We start from the raw sequence: 20,985 nt of genomic DNA, 5'->3' as shown, positions 1-20,985 counted from the left end.
ATAATAAACAAGTTAAAACTACAGAATTTTCATCAGAGGATGTTTAAGATGAAAAGTTTTTATCTTTGCCACTGGTATTATCAGAATATGGCAACAGAAGATTGTAATGTAATTAAAGGGATCCCAACATCATCATTGCAAGTGCTATAATACTAAACATTTTAGCTTAAAATTCAAAGGGCCTAAATTTACTGCAAGGGACCAGAGATTTCTAGATTTTGTTTTAGCAGACCAGGTCCTTAAAATGTGTGATTTAGTATTATTTCTTGTTGATTAAAAGATTTTTTAATGTTTTCTCCTGTAATCCTTCAAATTATGTACTGTGAGAGTCTTATTGTTCGTTGGGTACCAATTTTTGTGGATTTTGTGCATTTGTTAAACCACGAAATTTGGTTTTCAGCAAAAAGGAAACTTTCTATTTGTCTGTATGATAGAGTTGTCAAATCAAAGAATTCAAGAATCCATGAACTGATCATTTTCCCCTAAACCATGAAAATTGGTACCCACCAATAAAAGTACTTTCACAGTATCCTAAAAAGTTAATTTAAGAAGTACTTTTTATAGTCCCCTGAAGTTCAAATTTTTACATTAGGAGACCCTCAATATATATATATGAAGGTAACATAGCATTATACCAGTAAAAAGCTTGCATTTACCATTTATGATTCACACTATGTTTTACTTACATAAAATACATGATCTGAGTTGTGTCCCTTAGATTAAAGTAGGACTGTAATGGCTTATATATTAAGGAACATATCATTTTATAAGTGTATATTGACAGTTTAAAAGCTTCTTGCTTTACTAAAAATAATCACATTATTGAATTTCATACATAAGAAATCAAGAGTATTACACTACATCAACACTGGGTCCCCTCATAATTTTTCAACTTAAGATAATGGGTCTGCTAGTGTGAAATAAGCTTTAAAGATTCACTATTAGTATGGACCCTCTTTGTTTTTACAGACATATTTGCCCCAGAATAAGCCCTCTCTGATTTACAGACAATATAAATCATCTCTCTTGTTTGCTGGCTAAAAATATGCCCTAGAATGAGAACATCTCTCTTGTTTACAGGCAAAATAATACAACTTCTCTTGATTTCTGGGAAAATTTTGCCCTAGAATGTGCCTCAAATATCTGTTTTAAAAATAATATGCCCTAGAATGTTCAACAGGTATAGCAATCGTAACTCCATCAAAGACAAAATCAAACCAGATCTGATCGAAATCATTTGTTGTCTATCAAAATAATTTGCGGAGATAATAATAAACATTGTACATTATAAAACAGATGGTGTAGGTGTATTTATAGGTAAAGATAAATCACCTCGGACTGCCTACCCTTTTATTAGTCACATGCATCCAGCTGAATCTTTACCAATATTTGTAGATTTTGAGTTCAGATGCGCTGTCATGTAACACATTTTGAAAAGTGCAAGACTGTTAGTAGTAATTTGTTTATTTAATACAAGTTATCTGAAGGACACATTCAATTTTAAAACAGTGGCTGCCCTGGCTTATAAATTTCTGTTGCTAGAAACAATGTCCAGCTGACATTTTCTGTTGCCAGTTTTCAGAAATAGGATAACAGAAAAAAAATATTCTTTAATATGAAATGAAAGGGTAAATACTTCTGATAGAAATGTTGGCTTCCAGTACCTTTACATACAACAGAATTGGTGAACATTGATTAATGCATAAAGATTTGTAAATCTAATAGTATTCCCTTTTCTTCAACTTTATTTGACCAACTAAGGAGCATGCTCCAAGCTAATAGTGTACCTGTTCCTAAATGATGAAAAGACAATGTGGAACCATTGTTATATACATATAAGTCCTTCTAATCAGCTATTATACCATGCTCCCAGTTTTTAGTGGAGTCTGAGTTGCTCATTTGCTTTTGTTGCTTTGTATGTATGATTTTAGTTACTTTATGTTCTTTGTTGGGTATGTCTGTTTTCCATGTCTGGTCTTTGTCCCTGGATTACATTCTTTTGATTACCACTATAACCTTGGTTCCCTTGATTACTCTTCCATTTCCTTGAGCTCCGTTTGTCCAACCAAGGGCCACAATCCAGGCCTGATGTACCAGTTCCTAATGAGGAGGATATTACTGGATAGACAATATGGTAACATTATGATACCTATAGTTTTCTGCAAATCATGTATTGATATGATAATAGCTTCTTAATAGAATCATGAATATGTTTAATGAACATGGCTCCAAATGATTTCCAGTTATCAGAGTTTCTGATTGTTTTATCAGGGTTAGATTTTTTGGCTATTATACACCCATTATCAAAATCTGGTTTTGCACTGAAATATCTAAAGTAAATACAAGTGTTTTAGTGTCATGGATTATGTTCTTCCCTCGATGTTATCAGTCTGAATAATTATATTTTTTGGACATGAAAATGTACATGTAGTTCGTTGGAATGTGGATGCATATGAACCAACATCTTTGTGTATTAAAAGCAATTCTCAGTTTCATGAACCAGAATCGACTCTCTTACAGTGACATGATCGATCTAGCTTGAAGTTTGAATATCTCTTGTGAGGACATTGCATTTTTGTTATTCTTGTATTTGAAATCTAGATCAGTCTGAATCATTTTGATTTTTTGGACATAAAAATGAACATGTAGATGTTTATAAACCTATATCTTCATGTGTTAAGAGCAATTCTCAGTTTCACGCACCCAAATTGACTCTATTACAGTGACTCTAACTTCAAGTATGGATATCTCTTGTGATGACATTGTGATTTTGCTATTCTTGTATTTGAAATCTAAATGTATAGCTGAAAACTGATAAAGTAAATGGCAGTCACAAAATGCAACAGTTGATGTGTTTATGCATGTACATGTATAGGTGTGTAATTCTCTTTTTTATATCAAATAATTTGACATTTCTAAAACAAAGATGATCAGAGATCAAAGCTAATGATTGGATAACAATGTTATCGGAATTGATTGCATGTTCTTATCAGGATAATTTAGCTCTATCAGGCAGATGGTACAGATAAAACTTGGAATTGTCTGGTAATTTACTGGCTCATTTATGAAAGGTTAAGTTATAGGAACTTAAGAGCAAGGTTTTCAAGGCCATATTTCTATACCGCTCAGCAATAATGGAATATAACTGAACTTCTGTAGTTTCAAACCTCGCATGGTTGTTCCAAGCTCGAGTTTCTGGAGTAATTGTTATGTTCTTCGGATCTTTTTGAATATTGTGCAATTGGAAGTAAAAGTTGAGTGCATTTTTGTTTGTTTCTTGTATATATGAGGAATAAATCATCATCTGTTGCTTTGAGAAAGATTTTAATCCCATTGCTTACTGACTGTGACATGCCGGTAATTATTGTGGACTACCGTTGAAACTGTCAAATCTCCATTCTGAGAACTATAAGGCCTGTAAATTGTATTGTTTTGACCTGCATTTGACTTCTGATACCCAAAAGTACATCAAGGGTAAACATTTCATAGGACTGGAACCTAACATTTACTCTTTCCTGTTCAATATCAGGCTGGACGGATTGACCAAATATCATCTTTGAGTACCAGTACATGTTTGGAATTTTGAAGTTCCGAGTTTTGGTACATATAGCAACCTGTAGCATCGTTTTGTGAATCTACTTCAAGTATACTTTACTTGAGTTAGTTTACATGACTTACATCAATTATTCACATAATGCTACTCGTCAATGATGGTGTCGGCTTCAGTCAGACTTGAAATTTTATTTTAACACATCAAATGGCAGAATAATTCAATTTGTGGATGTATAATAGTTTTATTACTTTTAAATCACATAATTTTACCCCAAAAAGCAAGCATAAATAATTTCATCAGGATTATAGAAAGTTGATATACACAGTTTACATGTATGACTGTATGATAACTTCATCTATTGCATATGAGATATCAGTTTTTTATCCATGGATTTATTTCTTCTTTCAAGATCAATACAAGATGTTGTATCCTTTCAGCGATAAACTATTATAGGTAGATAGTTTAGAGAGACAAATCTATCACTTTTGGAGTCATCTGACAGATAATTATAGTAATACAGTAATTGGTGTAAACCATATTTACAGTTTTGAAATATTGGCCTTTTGAAACATACCACTGGAGTTTTCATACTGGAATTACTGATCAAATAACACCATTATAAGCTTCATACTTTTATGTTTGAAATGATCTGATTTCTCAAGATTTTCAATGTTGTCATTCAAGTTTATAGGAGTTCTTGGAAATAACTTAGTTATATAATTCATAAAATGTTTGTGTGTGCTTGAATTAAAGCAAATCTGTGACAGTCTGGTAATTCAATTATGTAATGGATTTTCTTTTATATAACTTATCAAGTAAGTTGATGGCAGGTTTTGAGAAGCAGAAAACTCTGCCTTACTCAGCAGTTTTAACAAAATTTTTGATCAAAATTGGATAAAAGGTGAAAATTGTGGAAAATCTTGATGAAAACAGTAATGCTTACTTTAAGCATCTGAATGTGATAGTGGATAATTTGTGAATTTAAAAAGATAAATTGAGCATAAAAATGAAAATTTTGGCTCTAGCTCAATAATGGAACATTATCGAGGTTACATTACATTTACAATCTTTTGCTCATTTCAACAAGACACAGATGTTGTGAATGAAAATATAAGATATGAGCTGCCACTGACGGAAAATATGGATTATCAAAATAATGGAGCAGTAGCACCAAGGGGAATAACTGAGGAAGTTCAAGGGGTAGGGCATTTGATTTTATTTCAGAGAGGTCAGTTACAGTTCCAGGGGTGCAGGGGTTGGGTACCCCTCCTTTTTTTGAAAAAACTGACATTTTGTGTAAAATTAAAAAAAATGGTATAATGTTCTCACACCCCCTTTTTCTAAGGAACCCCAGTTGGCACCCCTCTGGATCTGCCCCTGGAGGTCATTTTATTTGGAAATCAAACATTGAATGTGGACTAAAAGTAAAATATGATTATAAAATACAAGTTGGCCCCCTTGTCACATTCTAAATTTAGTTCTATCTATTATTTGGACTTAAGGTATTATAGGCTGTGTAAAGAAGGGTGTACATGACCTGTTCATGACCATTGCCATCTCAATTGAGAAGAAAATTCTCATGAATTCTGTTAAATGAACATATAAAGGACTTAATGGTTGTAATTTAAATATATAATTATATATAGAGAGAATCATGTGATTTGTAAATCATGTGATAGTGGGGACATCGATGATGAATATCATTTCTTCTCGATGTGCACCCACTACACACCACATAGTAATTAATACAGAATGAAATCAAATTCATGAATGAATGTTGAATCGAAGGTCAATTTAATTTAACAGAAATTATATTAATATGTAACGTTAAAGTTTAAACTATAGATTAATCTGTTTTGATCAGATTTACACCATTGTTGCACCATGGTCATAAATTTAGTTTATATGTAATGTATATTCCATTGTACTGTTTTTGTCCATGCTATAACCATTTACTGTAAATGTGTGCGTGCAAATAAAATTGTCTATTGTCTATAATTAGCATAAATGAGTTTTGACGGTACTTATTTTTTGCATTTACTTTTCAACATGAATATTAGTACCCCACCTAAAATATTACATTCAGTGCATTCCATTACATCTACATGTATGACATCACCTTGAATATGACCTTTTAATACAATTTATTCTATTAGGAATCACCACTGTGTGTTTAAGGGCAGAGCTCCTCGACCCTTGAATATTTAGCTCCACCCTTTGAATATTATGCTAATAAATTGAAATTTATAGGTACTTTAAACCTAGTTAGTGGCCAAATTTGCTGTCATCAATCATACAATATAAGCAACGCCTATAAAAAGGATCTACATCACTCTAAAATGTATAAAAAAAAAAACTCATATCAGAGATCTCATGGAGTTTCTTCATGGAAAATTGGTTGATTAGTGCCACCTTTGAATTTTGAACTGTGGTAAACTCTCTGTATGTAGGTTTTTAATATAAAATGGTTCCCCTAGATAAAACTGTAATGTATTAAAATGTGGGCTCCTCATAGGTGTTAACAAAATTTTGTCCAAGTGAGAGATTTGCTGAGTTTTTGTTTTCTCAACATGTTTTGACAGGAATCAAGGTAATTTATTATGATTTTAAACTGAAAATTCAAATAAGACGGAAGAAATTTCTGTGAGTGTGATTAAGTCTCCTGATTTGACACAGGCATGTTAGCGGGAGAATGTAAACTTTTTTTCATGCAATATCAAGATGGCCCCAACAAAAGCAGGAGACTTAACACCTATGGCTCCTTCTGTTTCAGAATCAGTGAGTCCCTCTGGATCGATTGTTCTACAATGGCCTTTTGAAACTGAGGATTTAAAGCTGATTTTGTTCTTTTATTTTAGGCAAATGGTTACTCCCAGGATAATGTTGAGGAGAAGTTAAACAAAGTGGAATCTGAAAAAGAAAGCCTATCTCTTCAAGTTAGTGTCCTGTCAGAACAAATAGAAGCTCAGGCAGAAAAGATAAGAGACTTAGAATACACACTGGCTGAAAGAAGAGATAAGCTAATTAATGCTGAAGACATGCTGCAATCAGTAAGTTAAAATTCCTTTAAATTTAATTCAGTTTTGGTTGATGCAAAATAGTAGCAACCATTTGATTTTTATGGGGTGGGGGCTCTGATTAATTATCTACCCAGCCTTTTTTCTTTTGCCCAAACTTTTTTTTGGAATACTGTAAAAGTACTATTGTTCGTGGGGTACCAATTTTTTGTGGTTTTTGTGGGAAGGTCAAGCCACCAAATTCGGTTCCCAACGAATAGTAGATTCCCATTGATGTGTTTACTGAAAACCTAAAAACCTTGAATTCAAGAATTCATGAACGTTTATTTTTTCACTGATTCATGAGAATTGATATCCACAAATTAAAGTACTTTCACATTATAAACAAAAAATATAGGCTCTTACTACTTCAAACACAAGCTTGACACAGGGAATTAAATACGTATATATGTCCCTGCTTAAAACTATAAAGATAACGAAATTCTTGAGAGAAAAAAATTGTCTACAATAAAAATAAAAATGTGGGAAAAGGGAAACAACTCAGATGTAAACATTGGAGTTGTCTCCTCCTAGAAATATGTCCTTGACATTGATCAAAGGAACCATTTGGAGTTGAGAAGTTTACAGATTTAAAAGTTACAGAAACAAAGAAAACCAACTTTATGTGATTTTTTAAGTAGGTTTAAGTGTAGTCTAACGGCTAATGAATATTATAGTCTTATTTGAAGTAAACAACGTGGTGTAGCATAAATAAATGTTGACAGCATGACACATGAATCACATCTTTTGCTTTTGTCAATTTGTGTTATTTTTATTACATGATTTTTGTCGTGGAAGTAAATTTTATAGAAATTTTGGTGTTAACTTACATGTGGAAAGTTTATAGTTGCATGATGGAATGATTGTGAAATGCATGCCCTGCTTACACTGTGAGTAGACCTGTTTAAGTTTAAAAAAATAAGGTGATTATTTTGTGGACACATGCTCTTTCTCATAGACATTTGCAACATTGAAGTATCTGTTTTGATTGTTATCAAATTTTAAACAGTGGAAAATGTCATGTCTATAATGCTAACTCACACATTTAAAAGTTGATTTGGCAGAATTTTCCTTTGACCTAGGCTATTGTTTTTTTTATCTTCGATCTTTCAAATTTTGCCAAATCTCATTTGTGTCTCAAAAGCTTGGCAACCCTGGCATGATCATTGTAAATGTATGTGTATATATTTGTACTTAGCTGAAAATAAACACTCCACTACATAAAAAGCATCTCAGTCTTGTTCTGTTGCAGTTTAACTAATCTCATTGAGTGTAGTGCTTTTGCACTACAATAGATAAAAACACTGCATTTTATCTGTCCATTGTTGTATCAATGCAGTTAAGATAAATCGCATACCCAATTTGACTGAAAAAATAATGCAGTTATCAGAAATAGGCTATTATCAGGAAATGTTGAATTTGGTATGGTGTAATGGTCTTATTCTCCTATAAAACTTCCTGTTCCTATATAAACAACTCTAGGGCATTGATTAAACCAACATAATGTAATTACAAACAAAGAAACAAAGTTATATGGCTTTGTCACTAATTTTACTATAAAAACATGATATCAAACAGTTGAATTAGCTACACCTTTAAATAGAGTAATTGTTAAAAATCCATCTTTAAGGCCAGAAAGTGTCAATTTTTATAACATTTTGGGGAAAAAAATATACAATAAACAGGAATGTCTGTTTACACCTATCTAATTAAGAGGAATTTTCAACCTGGAAGAGATGGAAAATGATTGGGTTCTTGAAAATGCTATGCAATTAACAGAAATATGCAATAATCAGGTATGCAATTATGTGGAATCCTCTGTACAAAAAAAAAATCATAGTGATCTGATTTTTAGTGGCCACTAGTTTCTTAAGGAGGTAGACCTAAGATAAGGGACATAACTCATGAAGTCAGTGATATGTTTGTATTATATTCAATTTCACCAAAACCTCTCAAGCTTTCGTTTGATGCAGAATAAAATGAATCCAAGTTAATTAGATACTTACATAAGATTGATGTAAAATGGTGAAAACAAACGTTCCAATGATCTTTAAGAGTTGTGTCCCTTGCCCTAGGACTACCTCCTTAATTTCAGGTGTCCTTTATGGTCATTGAGACTTTTTTGGCCACTGTTAAAGTCTAGATTGTTTCCCCAAGAACTCAATGTAAAATGTTTTTGAAATATGGAATAATTTTCCTACCTACATGTACATGTACTACACCTATCCTGTTTCTTTCTTGCTGGTTAAGGAAATACGATTACTTATTTTTATGGGACATGTATGGAACATGCCTGGTTATGCCTATATCCTTTCCTGCCACTGGTATGATCACAAATTTTAAAAATATCTTTTGTAAATAAACGAAATTTTATTAAAATATTAAGTGCACAAATACATATACATGTAAACTTTTACTGCACTTGGGCATATTGATAACATGTTAAGACAGCCTTCTCAGTATGCCTATTTACCTACTTTTTTTTTTTTAAATGAAGGTACAAAACCCATGTATAATGTAAATGAAATTCCAAAGGTTGTAGGTCAAATATTGATGGTCCCATATCTTGGATTACCACTAATTTGATCCTATGGTTACTATAAAACTTGGAAGTGAACATCAATCAACATCAGTGATTGTCAAACTAAATTTTTTTAAGACTAAACATATTTTTTTAACTAGCATTCAACATCAATATTTTTTCTACATGTACATGTGCATATAATGGCTTTAGGTATACATTTTGTAATACATGTACATCCAAGTTCCTGTATTTTCTGATAACAAGCCCACATAATGACCAAACAGTTGTCAATTGTGCTTAATATAATCTCTCAGTGTGGTAAATTTTAAGAGTTGTCTCTCCTTGAAGGTATAAAGTCATAAATCACATGGATTAATGTTTAGTGAGCTGTTTATAGATCAAAGGAAATGACACCTATGGGTTAATTAAATTGACAAGGAAGCTGTGTTAATTACAGGTACATGTATATTGGTTTTTAGAATTAACTCCACAGGTGATTTAGGCAGGCCTCAGGTAAAATGTCACTTGACTTTTTTCTACCATTGTCATATTATTGACATTTTGGCATGTTAGAGTAATTTTAGATTTTGAGGCATTAGGTGGAATAATTTGGTTCATGTATGAAGTTATTTTGGGGATTGAAAGATAGATATTGTTGAAATGCCTGCTGGAATTGGATTTACTGAGATTGTGAGTTTATTTTATGAGTTTGATGTATTACAAATTTTAATATTTTATTTTAGGAATTACATGTATTGCAGAAAGTAATTCTTGTATTTGATCAACTACTGCAGAACAAACAAAAATGTGTAGTTTAATAATAACCCAACAGATAATCTTACATATGATAATTTTGTAATAACAGTAACTTTCACCTCTTTTAATAATACTTTCTATGTAACATAATTTTTCGTCTTAGATGGTATTTAAAACAAAAATAACCACTTAGAATGTTTTAATTGTGGACCATTGACTTATTGTCGTCAAAATATATATGCATGTGCAGTTACATTGTATGTGTGGTTATCCTTAAAAGTACAAATGTAGTCCTGATACCAAACTAAACAAAAAAGATTTACTCATAAAAATCACTTATTCAAAAGGCCCTATTATCACCTCAATATTATAAAACCTTTCATCTATCATGTATATTAATAGACCCCCTTGATTGCCTCTTATAGATACCTCCATCTATTTACATTTTGTACAAGAAGAACCTCTTAAGATTCACAGATGTGTTTTTGTAAGATCGTGCCTGTGTTTTTGCTTCTTGGCCTGCCAGAGTTATCCTGATTATCAGATTGCCTGAAGGATTCATCTGTTTTTCATGCATCAGATTGATAAAACAGACTAGATAGAGAAGATTCTTTAGGTTGAAGATTTTATCTCCTCTTATATCAAGAGAGTGTTAAGTTTTTTGCCTTCAAGTTATGACATAATTTTAATGATTCATGTGTTTTTGTAAGTTATATAATCTTTCAAAATAATACATATTATAGATTGAAGGTTTTATTTAAGAAATATAGCAGTTTTGAAAGAAAGAATGAAATGAAGCATAATGGATAAACAATTGAAACCTTCCTAAGATAAGAAGGGCAATCATTTAAAAGAGCATTTCAGCGTGATATTTGAATGCTACATGTACATGTAAATGCGTGTTGGTTTCGAAAGGGGTGTGTATATATGCCACAGTAAATGTCTTACTCTAATATGAAGCTACCATTGTATTGTACATGTAAAGTGTGATAATATGTACATGTATATGCCGTTGTAATTTTTATCTTTCTTGGTTTAAATTGGTAATATACTGTAAATTTAACTAAAAATTAAAATGGAAAGGTCTGGCTTAAATAATTTTTGTATGTCCTTTTGAAGGGCAGATAGCCTTTCAAAAGGAAAGAATGGTGTTTTACCCCTACCCCTCTACCCTGTCTCACAAAGTGTGTGTGTGGTTGGGGAGGTGGTTTCCTGATGGTAACTTAAGATATTGAAAGATCTTGTTTAATCTTTGTATACTTCTTGAATATCATAAAATACAGACCTAAGTGCAGTATGATCAGATTATTTACACAAAAGTTATGGCAATTTTTAGTTCTTTCTACCCCAAAAATTGTTTTGCTACGTGGCAAAGAATCATTTAATTAGATGCCATATTTTTACATTTTGACTTGTGTCTAACTGTTCTGTATAGAACATATACTGTATGTCCTTATGTCCCTAGTTGACTACATGTAGTTGGTTAATTGTAGCAGTTTATAGTTTGAATTAACACTTGAATTTCAGAATATAAAATTGTTATATTGTCAGTCTCTCTGGAATTTACATGTACATCTCAGACTAACTATAGGGGGAATTTGAATTGGTACAGACCTGTTAACCCTCCCACAGTAGGGGGAGACTCCTACAAAGTCAATGAACTATTTTGAATTTCCTACATTGAAATATAAGATTTGTGTGTGTGTGTGTGTTTTTTTTTTGGGGGGGAGGGGGGGGGGACGGTTTGGTGAAAATTACTTTCTGTGAAAAATACTTAACCATTGAATTTTTACATCAAATATTAGCCTTTGCGTAAAAATCTGCCACATGAGGCAGTGTTAATGGGGGAGAATCTCTTACACACATTGTTCAAAGGTTAACAATTATGTCTTTTTAACATTATTCTGACTACAAAGTGTGAGACATGACTTAGTGTTTTCTTTAAAATCATTTCACTAAAGAGAGTACATGGACATGTATGAAAAAGGGCTCCCTGTTGCTGTTGAATAGGGCAGAGTAATCCAGTTTGAAAAAAAAAACAGCACCTGAGCATGTTAGAGCCAAATTTGATGGCACATTATTAACATTTATTTAAGTAAGGTTGACAGAAAAGGGCAGGTGTTTATAAAGATTATCCAATAGGGAGAGGCATCTGTATCACCCCACCCCACACCCCCCCAAAAAAAAAATAACATTGTGGGGGAACACTAAAATATGAAAATGTACATGTATATTCCATAAAGTTGTATCTCATTGAGCATAGTGATCCGAACTATAATTGTAGTGACAACAACCCCACCGGGATGAAAATGTCAGCTCACGGCCACCTGTGCACGTAGGTCTCCAGTACGCAATGAGAAAAACCTGAATTAACATAATTGTAGAAAAATCTGCCTTCTTACTATCTATTTCAACATGTAAAAATAACTCCGATCATGTTTAGCATTTGACATTTTATGACTAGATATGTTAATGATTTTCTTTGGTTACCTGGTTATAAACTGCTATTGTGGTTATTTTGGTCTGTAGTTGATAATGTTGCAGCCTTTTTGCATATTGTTTGCATAGGGACTTTTTTCACAGATTTGATTAGATTTAAATTGTTTAAATTACAAAACTTATAGAAACAAGAATGACGATCTTCAGGGCTCAAGCTACTTGAGAAAAACAGGGAGAAGTGACTTCTCTTTCAGAATGACACTAGGGAGATGTGGGGATGAACAGGGAGAAGTGAATGCTTATACCAGAAAGATTTCCAGCTTGTCTGCCAGACCTAAGCGCAAGCCAATTTTGACCTGTTTCTCCTATACGATCAGTCAAAAATTTCTGTTTGACTAGGATACTGGATAACCTAAATACAAAAATGATAAATATTTTCTGAGGTCACAGTGTTCTAGGATTCCTATTTCCCGTTACCTGGGGCAAGTGAACTTTGGGTCAGGGAAAGTTAGGTACTTAGTTACACTTTCCCGTGGCAAGTTGAAAACTTCATATGCTGTAAGGATTTGTATTGATAGGAAAGCAGTCATTGACTGTGGGAAAGTTTATTTTATATGAATTTTTCCTAAGGAAACCTCAATGTTTGAAAAATTCTAGAACACTGGGTCACCAAAAGATCTTCTATAAGAATACATACATGTATGTTAAACTTATGAGCTCACATGTACTTATGAATGAGAATACAAATGTATGTGCATATATGTCTGATACCCTTAACACCAGATTACTTCTAAAATATGTACAGTAAATACAACTCAATTTGGAGCCTTTCAAATGTTAAAAGTAAGAATAAATACATCTTATATAAGATGTTTCTGTCTTGGTCTGTCATAAAGTCATGATGTAAAATATGCTTCACTGCCTAAAGTCTGCAGGAGGTGCATCTTAATGCTTTACCTGCATCAATCTGTAACTCAAAAAGCATAAAACTGATATTATTGAAACTTTGCAGTTTTAATAATTGAAGTTTTACACCTTCTTTTATGGAGAAATTTTATAATTTTTTCTCTATTTTGTGACCTGGACCTATTTTATGTTTTCTGCACATGTTACTCAAAAGTAGTGCTTTAAAGGATAAATCCATGTTAAAAAAAATTTTAGTTAGTGTCAAATAGCTAGAACCTGCAAGTTTGGCCACCTAATTTGAATTTTTTTTTTATTCAACATATGGTATTTACAATAAAAAAAGAAGCAGATATGGTGCAATATAACAAATGCACCATCTTACAACCTTTTTAAAAAAAATAACCTGGATCTATTTTATGTTTTCTGCACATGTTACTCAAAAAGTAGTGCTTTAAAGTATAAATCCATGTTAAAAAAATTTTTAGTTAGTGTCAAATAGCTAGAACATGCAAGTTGGGCCACCTAATTTGAATTTTTTTTTTATTCAACATATGGTATTTACAATAGAAAAAGAAGCAGATATGGTGCAATATAACAAATGCACCATCTTACAACCTTTTTTAAAAAAAAAAGTAAATGTGTACAGAGATCACCAAAAAGGGCTTTAGTAAATGTAAACACACCTTTAAGTAGGCTCTGATAGGCCTCAACAACATCAGTAATAAAATCCACTCTAAGAGGACGATGGCACTTCTTCAACATGAACTAAAAAGTCAAATAATGGCATGAAGACATTTCCTGACTGCGGACTGACACTTCCTCCATGAGGATAAACTAGTTTTATTAGGCCTTGAATAACCTCTCTCTATAAATGTATAAGGTCAAAAATGAACTTCACTCTTAAGCTGTTCGGAAAACATTATTCTCGCTACCCTTGGAAGAGAATGTATATGTACATTGTATGTAAGAACTTCTACAGCTGTAGGGTATTTTATTTCTGTTAATTAACATATTCATGTATGCTGGTACTCTTATTACAATATACCAGTACCGATGTATTTTGAAAAAAAATCTGCACTGATCAGGAGTAATCAAGGGAACCAAGGTTATAGCAGTAATCAAAAGAATGTAATCCAGGGACAAAGACCAGACATGGAAAACAGACATACACAACAAAGAACATAAAGTAACTAAAATCATACATACAAAGCAACAAAAGCAAATGAGCAACTCGGACTCCACTAAAAACTGGGAGCATGGACCAGGTGCACCGGTAGGGTAAGCGTCCTCTGCTTTTCTAGAAACAACAGATGTGCTTTATAAGCTGCAGGTTTCTAATCACTATATTCCTGTGCAGGTCCAGGTGTCAATAGAATAGTCCAGCAGCAGCACTAAGCCGGGCCAGGAGCTAGGGCACTGTGCCCACAGAGCAACTGGGTTATGTGCCCCAGGTGTTGAAATGGGGTAACCTTGGCATGTTACATGCTGGGGTCGTCAAGCCATAATATGGAAAACCTGACCGCAAACCATGGTGTAACGTGTTGGGAAAGGGAAAGATGCCATGCTCCTCGCATGTTAAAGAACCCTTCTGTGGTATTCTCCCTGAGTTGGAACCATAGGACTCTGCCACAGGAGGCTAAATTGCCCTATCCTACCCACCTCTCCATATTTCCAGTGGCAATCAAAATTTTTGACCCCATTATCCTTGTGTCCCATCCCTCTTTTCATTTCATCATCATTTCATGTTCATTTTATCATCCAAAATGATTTCATGTTTAGCGCCTGAATGTAGCTGAAATGTTGCTGCTCAGGCGTTAAACCACAACAATCAATCAATCAATCTAATCAGTATAAGAACTTTTTGTCTTAACTTTTTTAACTGAAATATAAATCTAACAACAGTGAAACCTGTCTAAACCAAACCCTGGATAATCTGAAAACCTGTCTATATCTGCCAACAGGCACTTTTTGAAATACCTTTTATTTCTATTTAAATGTATATTAAACTTTTGTAAACCGAACACCTGCCTTAACTGAACCAATTTTACGTAGCACTTTAGCCATTAGTGATTCATGGGTAAAAAGCCTTTATATTTATTTTGAAAAGAATCTACTGTATTTTCAATGTCGATTATCTCCTAAGAGCAGGCAGATTTGAATGAATAATTACATATTTCATAGTATAAACCCATAAAACAACTTAATTACAAAAATACAAATATGTAGCCTTATTTAGGGTGTATCACATTTTTTCAGATTTTGCATGATTCTTGCAAAGACAGCTACTTAAAGCCCAAGAGGGATTGGTTTGGGCAGGTTTCATTGTATATATAATGTCCAGTATTATTTACTTGATTAGTGATCTACTCATTAATTAGCAAGCCATGATGTCACATTAGTTTAAATTAACAGTTATTTGACCTTTATATCAGCCTCCTCCTGGGTCATCTCATCTTGGGTATTGATCAGTCTATGTATGATGTATTACGAGGGTTGACAGATAATTCCACAATATTCATGCTAGACAGAATACTTTATAGTTGTCTTGCAACATGATTTAGTTGAAAATGGCAGCTAGTAGACCAGTTTGTACAGAAACCTCAACTTAATCTAAATGCTGACTTTTGGTCAGTTTCTGATTTCTTAAATGTGGTCTGGTCAAAAGTAAGACATGTGCTGGTCAAGGCATCAGCTTCACAAAAACTTGTAAATGTAAAGTTGATTGTGAATTTTTGTAATTCACAACAGAAAATAGTATTGTGATGTCATAAATCTAATAAGACCAACTTTACACATATATAATTTTTTTGTGAAATTGATGCTAAAGGTTTGTACAGTTTATGACTTACAAATATTTAAATGTATGCATATCGGTTCATATATGTAAGTGTGGTATATTTATTACGATCATGTCTATATACAAGTATCATTGTTTGGCTGCGTAAGTGTTGACCGGTTCCAGAAATTGTATTGTGTGGACTGGCTCTGTTCATTGCCTGATTCTGCTCTTATATTGTTGTTCAACTTTAAAATGTGTTTATTGAGTGTTATATTAAATGTGACGAGAACATACATGTACCAATGGCCCATTACCCCTTGCAAATTGATCTCAACCCCATGTTCCATATTTTTTTTTAAAAAGCTACATGTGATGTGAGCCTTAATAGAACATCTAACTTAACTTTTATGTTAGGGGAGATAAAACAGTATGATTTTGTGTTATTGTTTGTTGTTGAAGTTAACAATGCTTTAGTAAACTTCGTAGCAAAAAGAGAGGAAAAAACTTGAAAAAAAACTTTTTCGCATTTACCTCTTATTCCTTTGTGGTATACAATGTTGGCACAATTAAATACTTCAAGTGGTTGCCAAGTTGGCCAAACAATTGCAAATATACAGCAGAATTGGAACAGATCATTCTTTGGTGCCAGGCTGCCCAAACATGAAATGTTAAAAGAGGAATACTCCCATTCTTAACTTTGTGGTTGGAAGATGAGAAGAAATTAGCAACATATCAATAGACAGTGATTCACTAAACAGTGTTACCTGTTGGCATATTCTAAAATATTGATTGTCCTTGGAAGCTGGGAAAAATCACTTTGTAATGATGCATTAATTGTCTTCAATCTTCATGCCATTTTCTTAACTGTCAAAGCATTGAAATTGATATTTATGTGAAAAAAAAACATCACAGTAATATAATTGCTCCTTTGAAATGGAAATTACTAATTGTGTACAGTTAATATCTTTGAGAGAATTTTGACATAGTGAGAATTGCATTTACATTGCTCATTATACTCTGTACACATTCAGATTTTTTCCCAATGCTAATTAATATCTATAAGTAACCATAACGGAAGCACTTTTTTGCAAAAACTGGGAAGTAGTGTATGACATTTGAAAGAATGAGTTCCATTTCAAACCATACAGTCAAGCCATACCTTGTTTTGGAACATGCCTGAAGAGTTAGTGAAAACAGCAGGTGATATTTCTGACTCAATTGATAGGGATTAAATGAGAGGTTTATTTATGTAATTACTAAGCCAGTCCATTATCAATGAGGGTTCATCTTTTAATTCTGTTTTTCCTCTTATTGGCATGATATTTGTTTTCTGATATATTTTTGTTCTGACCTGGCATTGGAGATTATTAGATAGATACCATCTACTACTTTCTCTCATAGTTGAAGAATTGCCCAGTTACTCTTTTCCCATTCAGTGTTGTTCATAAACTGATTGATTTCAGTGTCTTTTCTCTGAGAAAAAGTTGATGTTGTCTTTGATTGACTGGATTTTAAAAGTTTTTTATGTCCACTTGTGGGATATAATGGTATTTGTTGAATCTGTCAAAATGTTAAGTTGACTGTGCGCTGTTGTTAATCTCCGGGGATTAATTTGACAATAATTAACAAAGATTATGACAGATTAAGTGATGTTTTTGTCTGTCATGCACTACGATTCCATTAGTTCAAGGGATTAAAAAAAAAAACAAAAAAAACTTAGATTGAAGCTGTGTGATAGCAAATACTTGTTATGTTGAGAGTGGTGCTAGATTAATACAAATTTGCAGTATATCAAATTTATTATGTCTTTTACACAGTTTCTCATTAGTAGGAGTGACTTATATCATATCAATGTTGGGTGAAACTGATCGTAAGCATATTAACAACCTTGATTGATTTAGGTGTCATTTTCAAAACACGTTCCATGATGGCTACATGAAGTATTCCAATTTGATCTGCTGAAAACAGTATCCTATTGTTATCGAGGAATCGGGATAATCTGATCGTCTCGACATTCTAGAAAGAACAAATCAGTCTTATGTGTTTTGTTGCATTTTTTTAAAATACTTACGCTAGTTTGAAGTGTGAAAATAGACTCTCTCTGAGTTCTTTATAATATGGTTAGGAATATAAATTGGATTCTAAATTTTTATTGAATCCTTGAATAATTTAGTTTTATTGAATTTTAAAACAGAGTTGTGCATCGTATTTATAATTATGGAAAACAATTTGCTTTGAAGGAGAAAACAAATTATTCCAGTGTATTGTCAACACATTTAGGAATGTAGATGGAATAAAAGGACTACAAAACCACTAACTCTTTGAACTTATATTCATATAATCATAACCTCACAAGTAATGGAATTACACTAAAGTACTCTTTCATGAAAGAACTTTTTTTTGTTTGTTATTCTTCATGAATAGTGCATATGGCAGAGAATGGATGTGGAATTGACTGCTGGTTAATGTAATTAGTATATTTCTTCTGGTAGAGCTTAGGTCATCTGGGTTACTGCTCAGAAGATTTGAACATCTGGAAATCAATTTGAAGCAAATTGATAGATCTTATATCACGATTTTTTTTATCTTTTTATGCTGTTTGCTTTTTTTGTGTTAGGGAAAATTGATATCTTTTAAGTGCTGTCAGATTTTCAAAGTGAGAGTTATTTTTTTATAGTATTTTTTTGGCTAAAGTGAAAACTATGTGACGGAATTTTGTGTGATCAATTTCCAGAATGTCAGAAAACAAAATTAATGGTAGTTGTTCAGGCATCACTGATTTTCACAATGGGTTCGGTGTAGGAGGTGTAGAGAGTTCTGAGGAAAGTTACCTTTTCGGAAGTACCAGGGGATTTAACTGTCGTAATGGCTACCAATCTCATAGTTCTTATTCATTGGGAAATAATTTTCAGTACAGACACTCACTGAATGGCTGTAATGGACATAGACCATTAAGTTGCGATACTAGTGAAGATCCAATTGCTAATGGTGTACATTTTCGCCACTCAGTTGGACATAGTGGTCAATATGGCTACAGATCTTCAAGTGCTAACACCGGTCATTGTTCTTCAACTCAAAATCCAGGGGCACAAAATTTATTTGATGGACTTCCTTCTCCAAACACAGAAACTTGCAAGGATAAGAATAGTTTTCAATTACAAAACAGACCTATGAGTTTCCAGACAAATTTGGATAGTAGTGGCATTCATAAAAGGAATTCAGGGGTTTCATCAATTGGTCGAAATGGATTCAGACCAAATAGTTTGGAAGTCCATGCAGATAAAAGCAAAGCTCATTATTCAAGCTCTGGAGCATTAAGTACTCAAAATGGTTTCCTAACTTCTAGTCTTGAATCTGCTTCTGACAGTAGTGAAATTCCTTATCGGAGCTCAACAGGGCTTTTAAATGGTCGAAATGGCTATCGACCAGCTAGTACAGGAGTCTATTGTTCTTCTTTGTGGGAATCTAAAATCCAAGAAATTATGGTAAGGCATTATAAGTGTCTTTGAACAATCAATATATTTATAAAAAAAAAAAGGGTTTTTGAGGTTATCCTTTGTTATTTGAACACAACATACATTGCAGGTTATCCTTTCTTTTGAACGAATATATTTTATTGCATAAACTTTCTTTTGTGAACATTACATTTACCGAGATCCTACATGGCAGGCCATCCTTTCATTTGTGAACAAAAACATTTACCTATTCTACATTCATATGGCAAACTATCCTTTCTTTTTGTGAACAAAAACATTCAGCTATCATACATAGCAAACTATCCTTTCTTTTGTGAACAAAAACATTCAGCTATCATACATGGCAAACTATTCTTTCTTTTGTGAACAAAAACATTCAGCTATCATACATGGCAAACTATCCTTTGTTCTGTTTACCAAAAGATCATACTGTTGTAGCTATCACTTAAGTGGGGATATGTCAGCCTATCCTTAGGTCTGTGAACAAAAACATTCAGCTATCCTGTATGGTATAATTAGGCATTGGTTAAGGTCTGAACAAGACATGACTGCTAATGGTTATCATTCAGTCTGTGAACAAAAATTGAGGCAGTTGCAATATTTGTACATGCCCATAGTTTTTCTAGAAGGTAGTCTTGGTTACTATATACATGTATACATGTACATGTAGATGTTCTTCGATGACATTTATACAACTCCTTCCAGATTCGTTTTAGCATTTATATTGTATAAAATTAGATCTTTTGATTTGATGCACAGCATCTTACTGATACTTAAGTAGGTATTAGGATGACGTCTGTTTTATGAAATTATCTTGTCTGTGTAAACATTGTACGCAAAAACCTTTTGAATGAGGTTTTTGCCTTGGTTCTTTCAATTGCTGTTGTTTAGATATGGAAGAGAGGGAATTTGTAATGAAAGGTCTTTATTCTTGGATATTTAGACTGAGGTAGGAGTAGTAGATAGATTATATTTGATTTTTTTTTGTTTTTTACAGCACATATAATAATAATGTTCAGTGGATAGAGGCAGTCTTCCCTTTTTTTAAACTGGACAATTGAGAATTCAAAAAGTATTGATAGACTTTAAACCTTCCTGTCAATTGTCCATTTATTTGCCAAAGGAAGTTGATAAAGTTATTGTCATGTAATCATGGGAAAAAAGACCCTATCCCCTGAACATCTTTGTTGTTTGCGCTGTAAAATATTTCAACATACCATATACAGTGTAATTGATCTAATTACATGTAAGGTTCATATGATTTTATCTTCTTACACACATAGATGATTTTAGCATAGCAATTATGACCTGTATACTGTTACAAACTTGTATGATCACTTATGCACTCCCTTTACAACATTTGAACATCAGCAAAATATGTTAAAACTGTATGTTGTTAAAATAACCTTCTCTTTTGTATGCCAATGACCTTATTAAGTGTCAGTCTCTGTAAGAATCAGGCAGTGAGTGAAATATGGTATGAAAAACCCATGATT

The 20,985-nt window shown here is 32.8% G+C and overlaps 1 protein-coding gene across 11 annotated transcripts in view; it reads left to right on the top strand.

Moving 5' to 3' along the window:
• The window catches only part of LOC148610382 (liprin-beta-1-like), an 84,805-nt gene that overhangs the window by 18,271 nt on the left and 45,549 nt on the right, over positions 1 to 20,985 (top strand). For 3 of the 11 annotated variants that reach the window (XM_088542971.1, XM_088542973.1, XM_088542975.1), the window contains one exon: positions 6,412 to 6,603. In XM_088542971.1, the coding sequence (XP_088399097.1) occupies positions 6,412 to 6,603 (192 nt within the window). Of the gene's footprint in view, positions 1 to 4,133; positions 4,754 to 6,411; positions 6,604 to 17,286; positions 19,499 to 20,985 lie in introns of those variants that run through there. The other 8 variants (XM_088542976.1, XM_088542968.1, XM_088542972.1 and 5 more) reach the window with 7 other exon arrangements.

The sequence above is a fragment of the Perna viridis genome, chromosome 8 (assembly GCF_037379345.1).
Source record: "Perna viridis isolate PV_CMFRI_1.1 ecotype Kerala chromosome 8, ASM3737934v1, whole genome shotgun sequence".
Lineage (NCBI taxonomy): Eukaryota > Metazoa > Mollusca > Bivalvia > Mytilida > Mytilidae > Perna > Perna viridis.
Note: the sequence above shows the minus strand (reverse complement) of the source record. Positions and strands in the feature narration are given on the sequence as shown.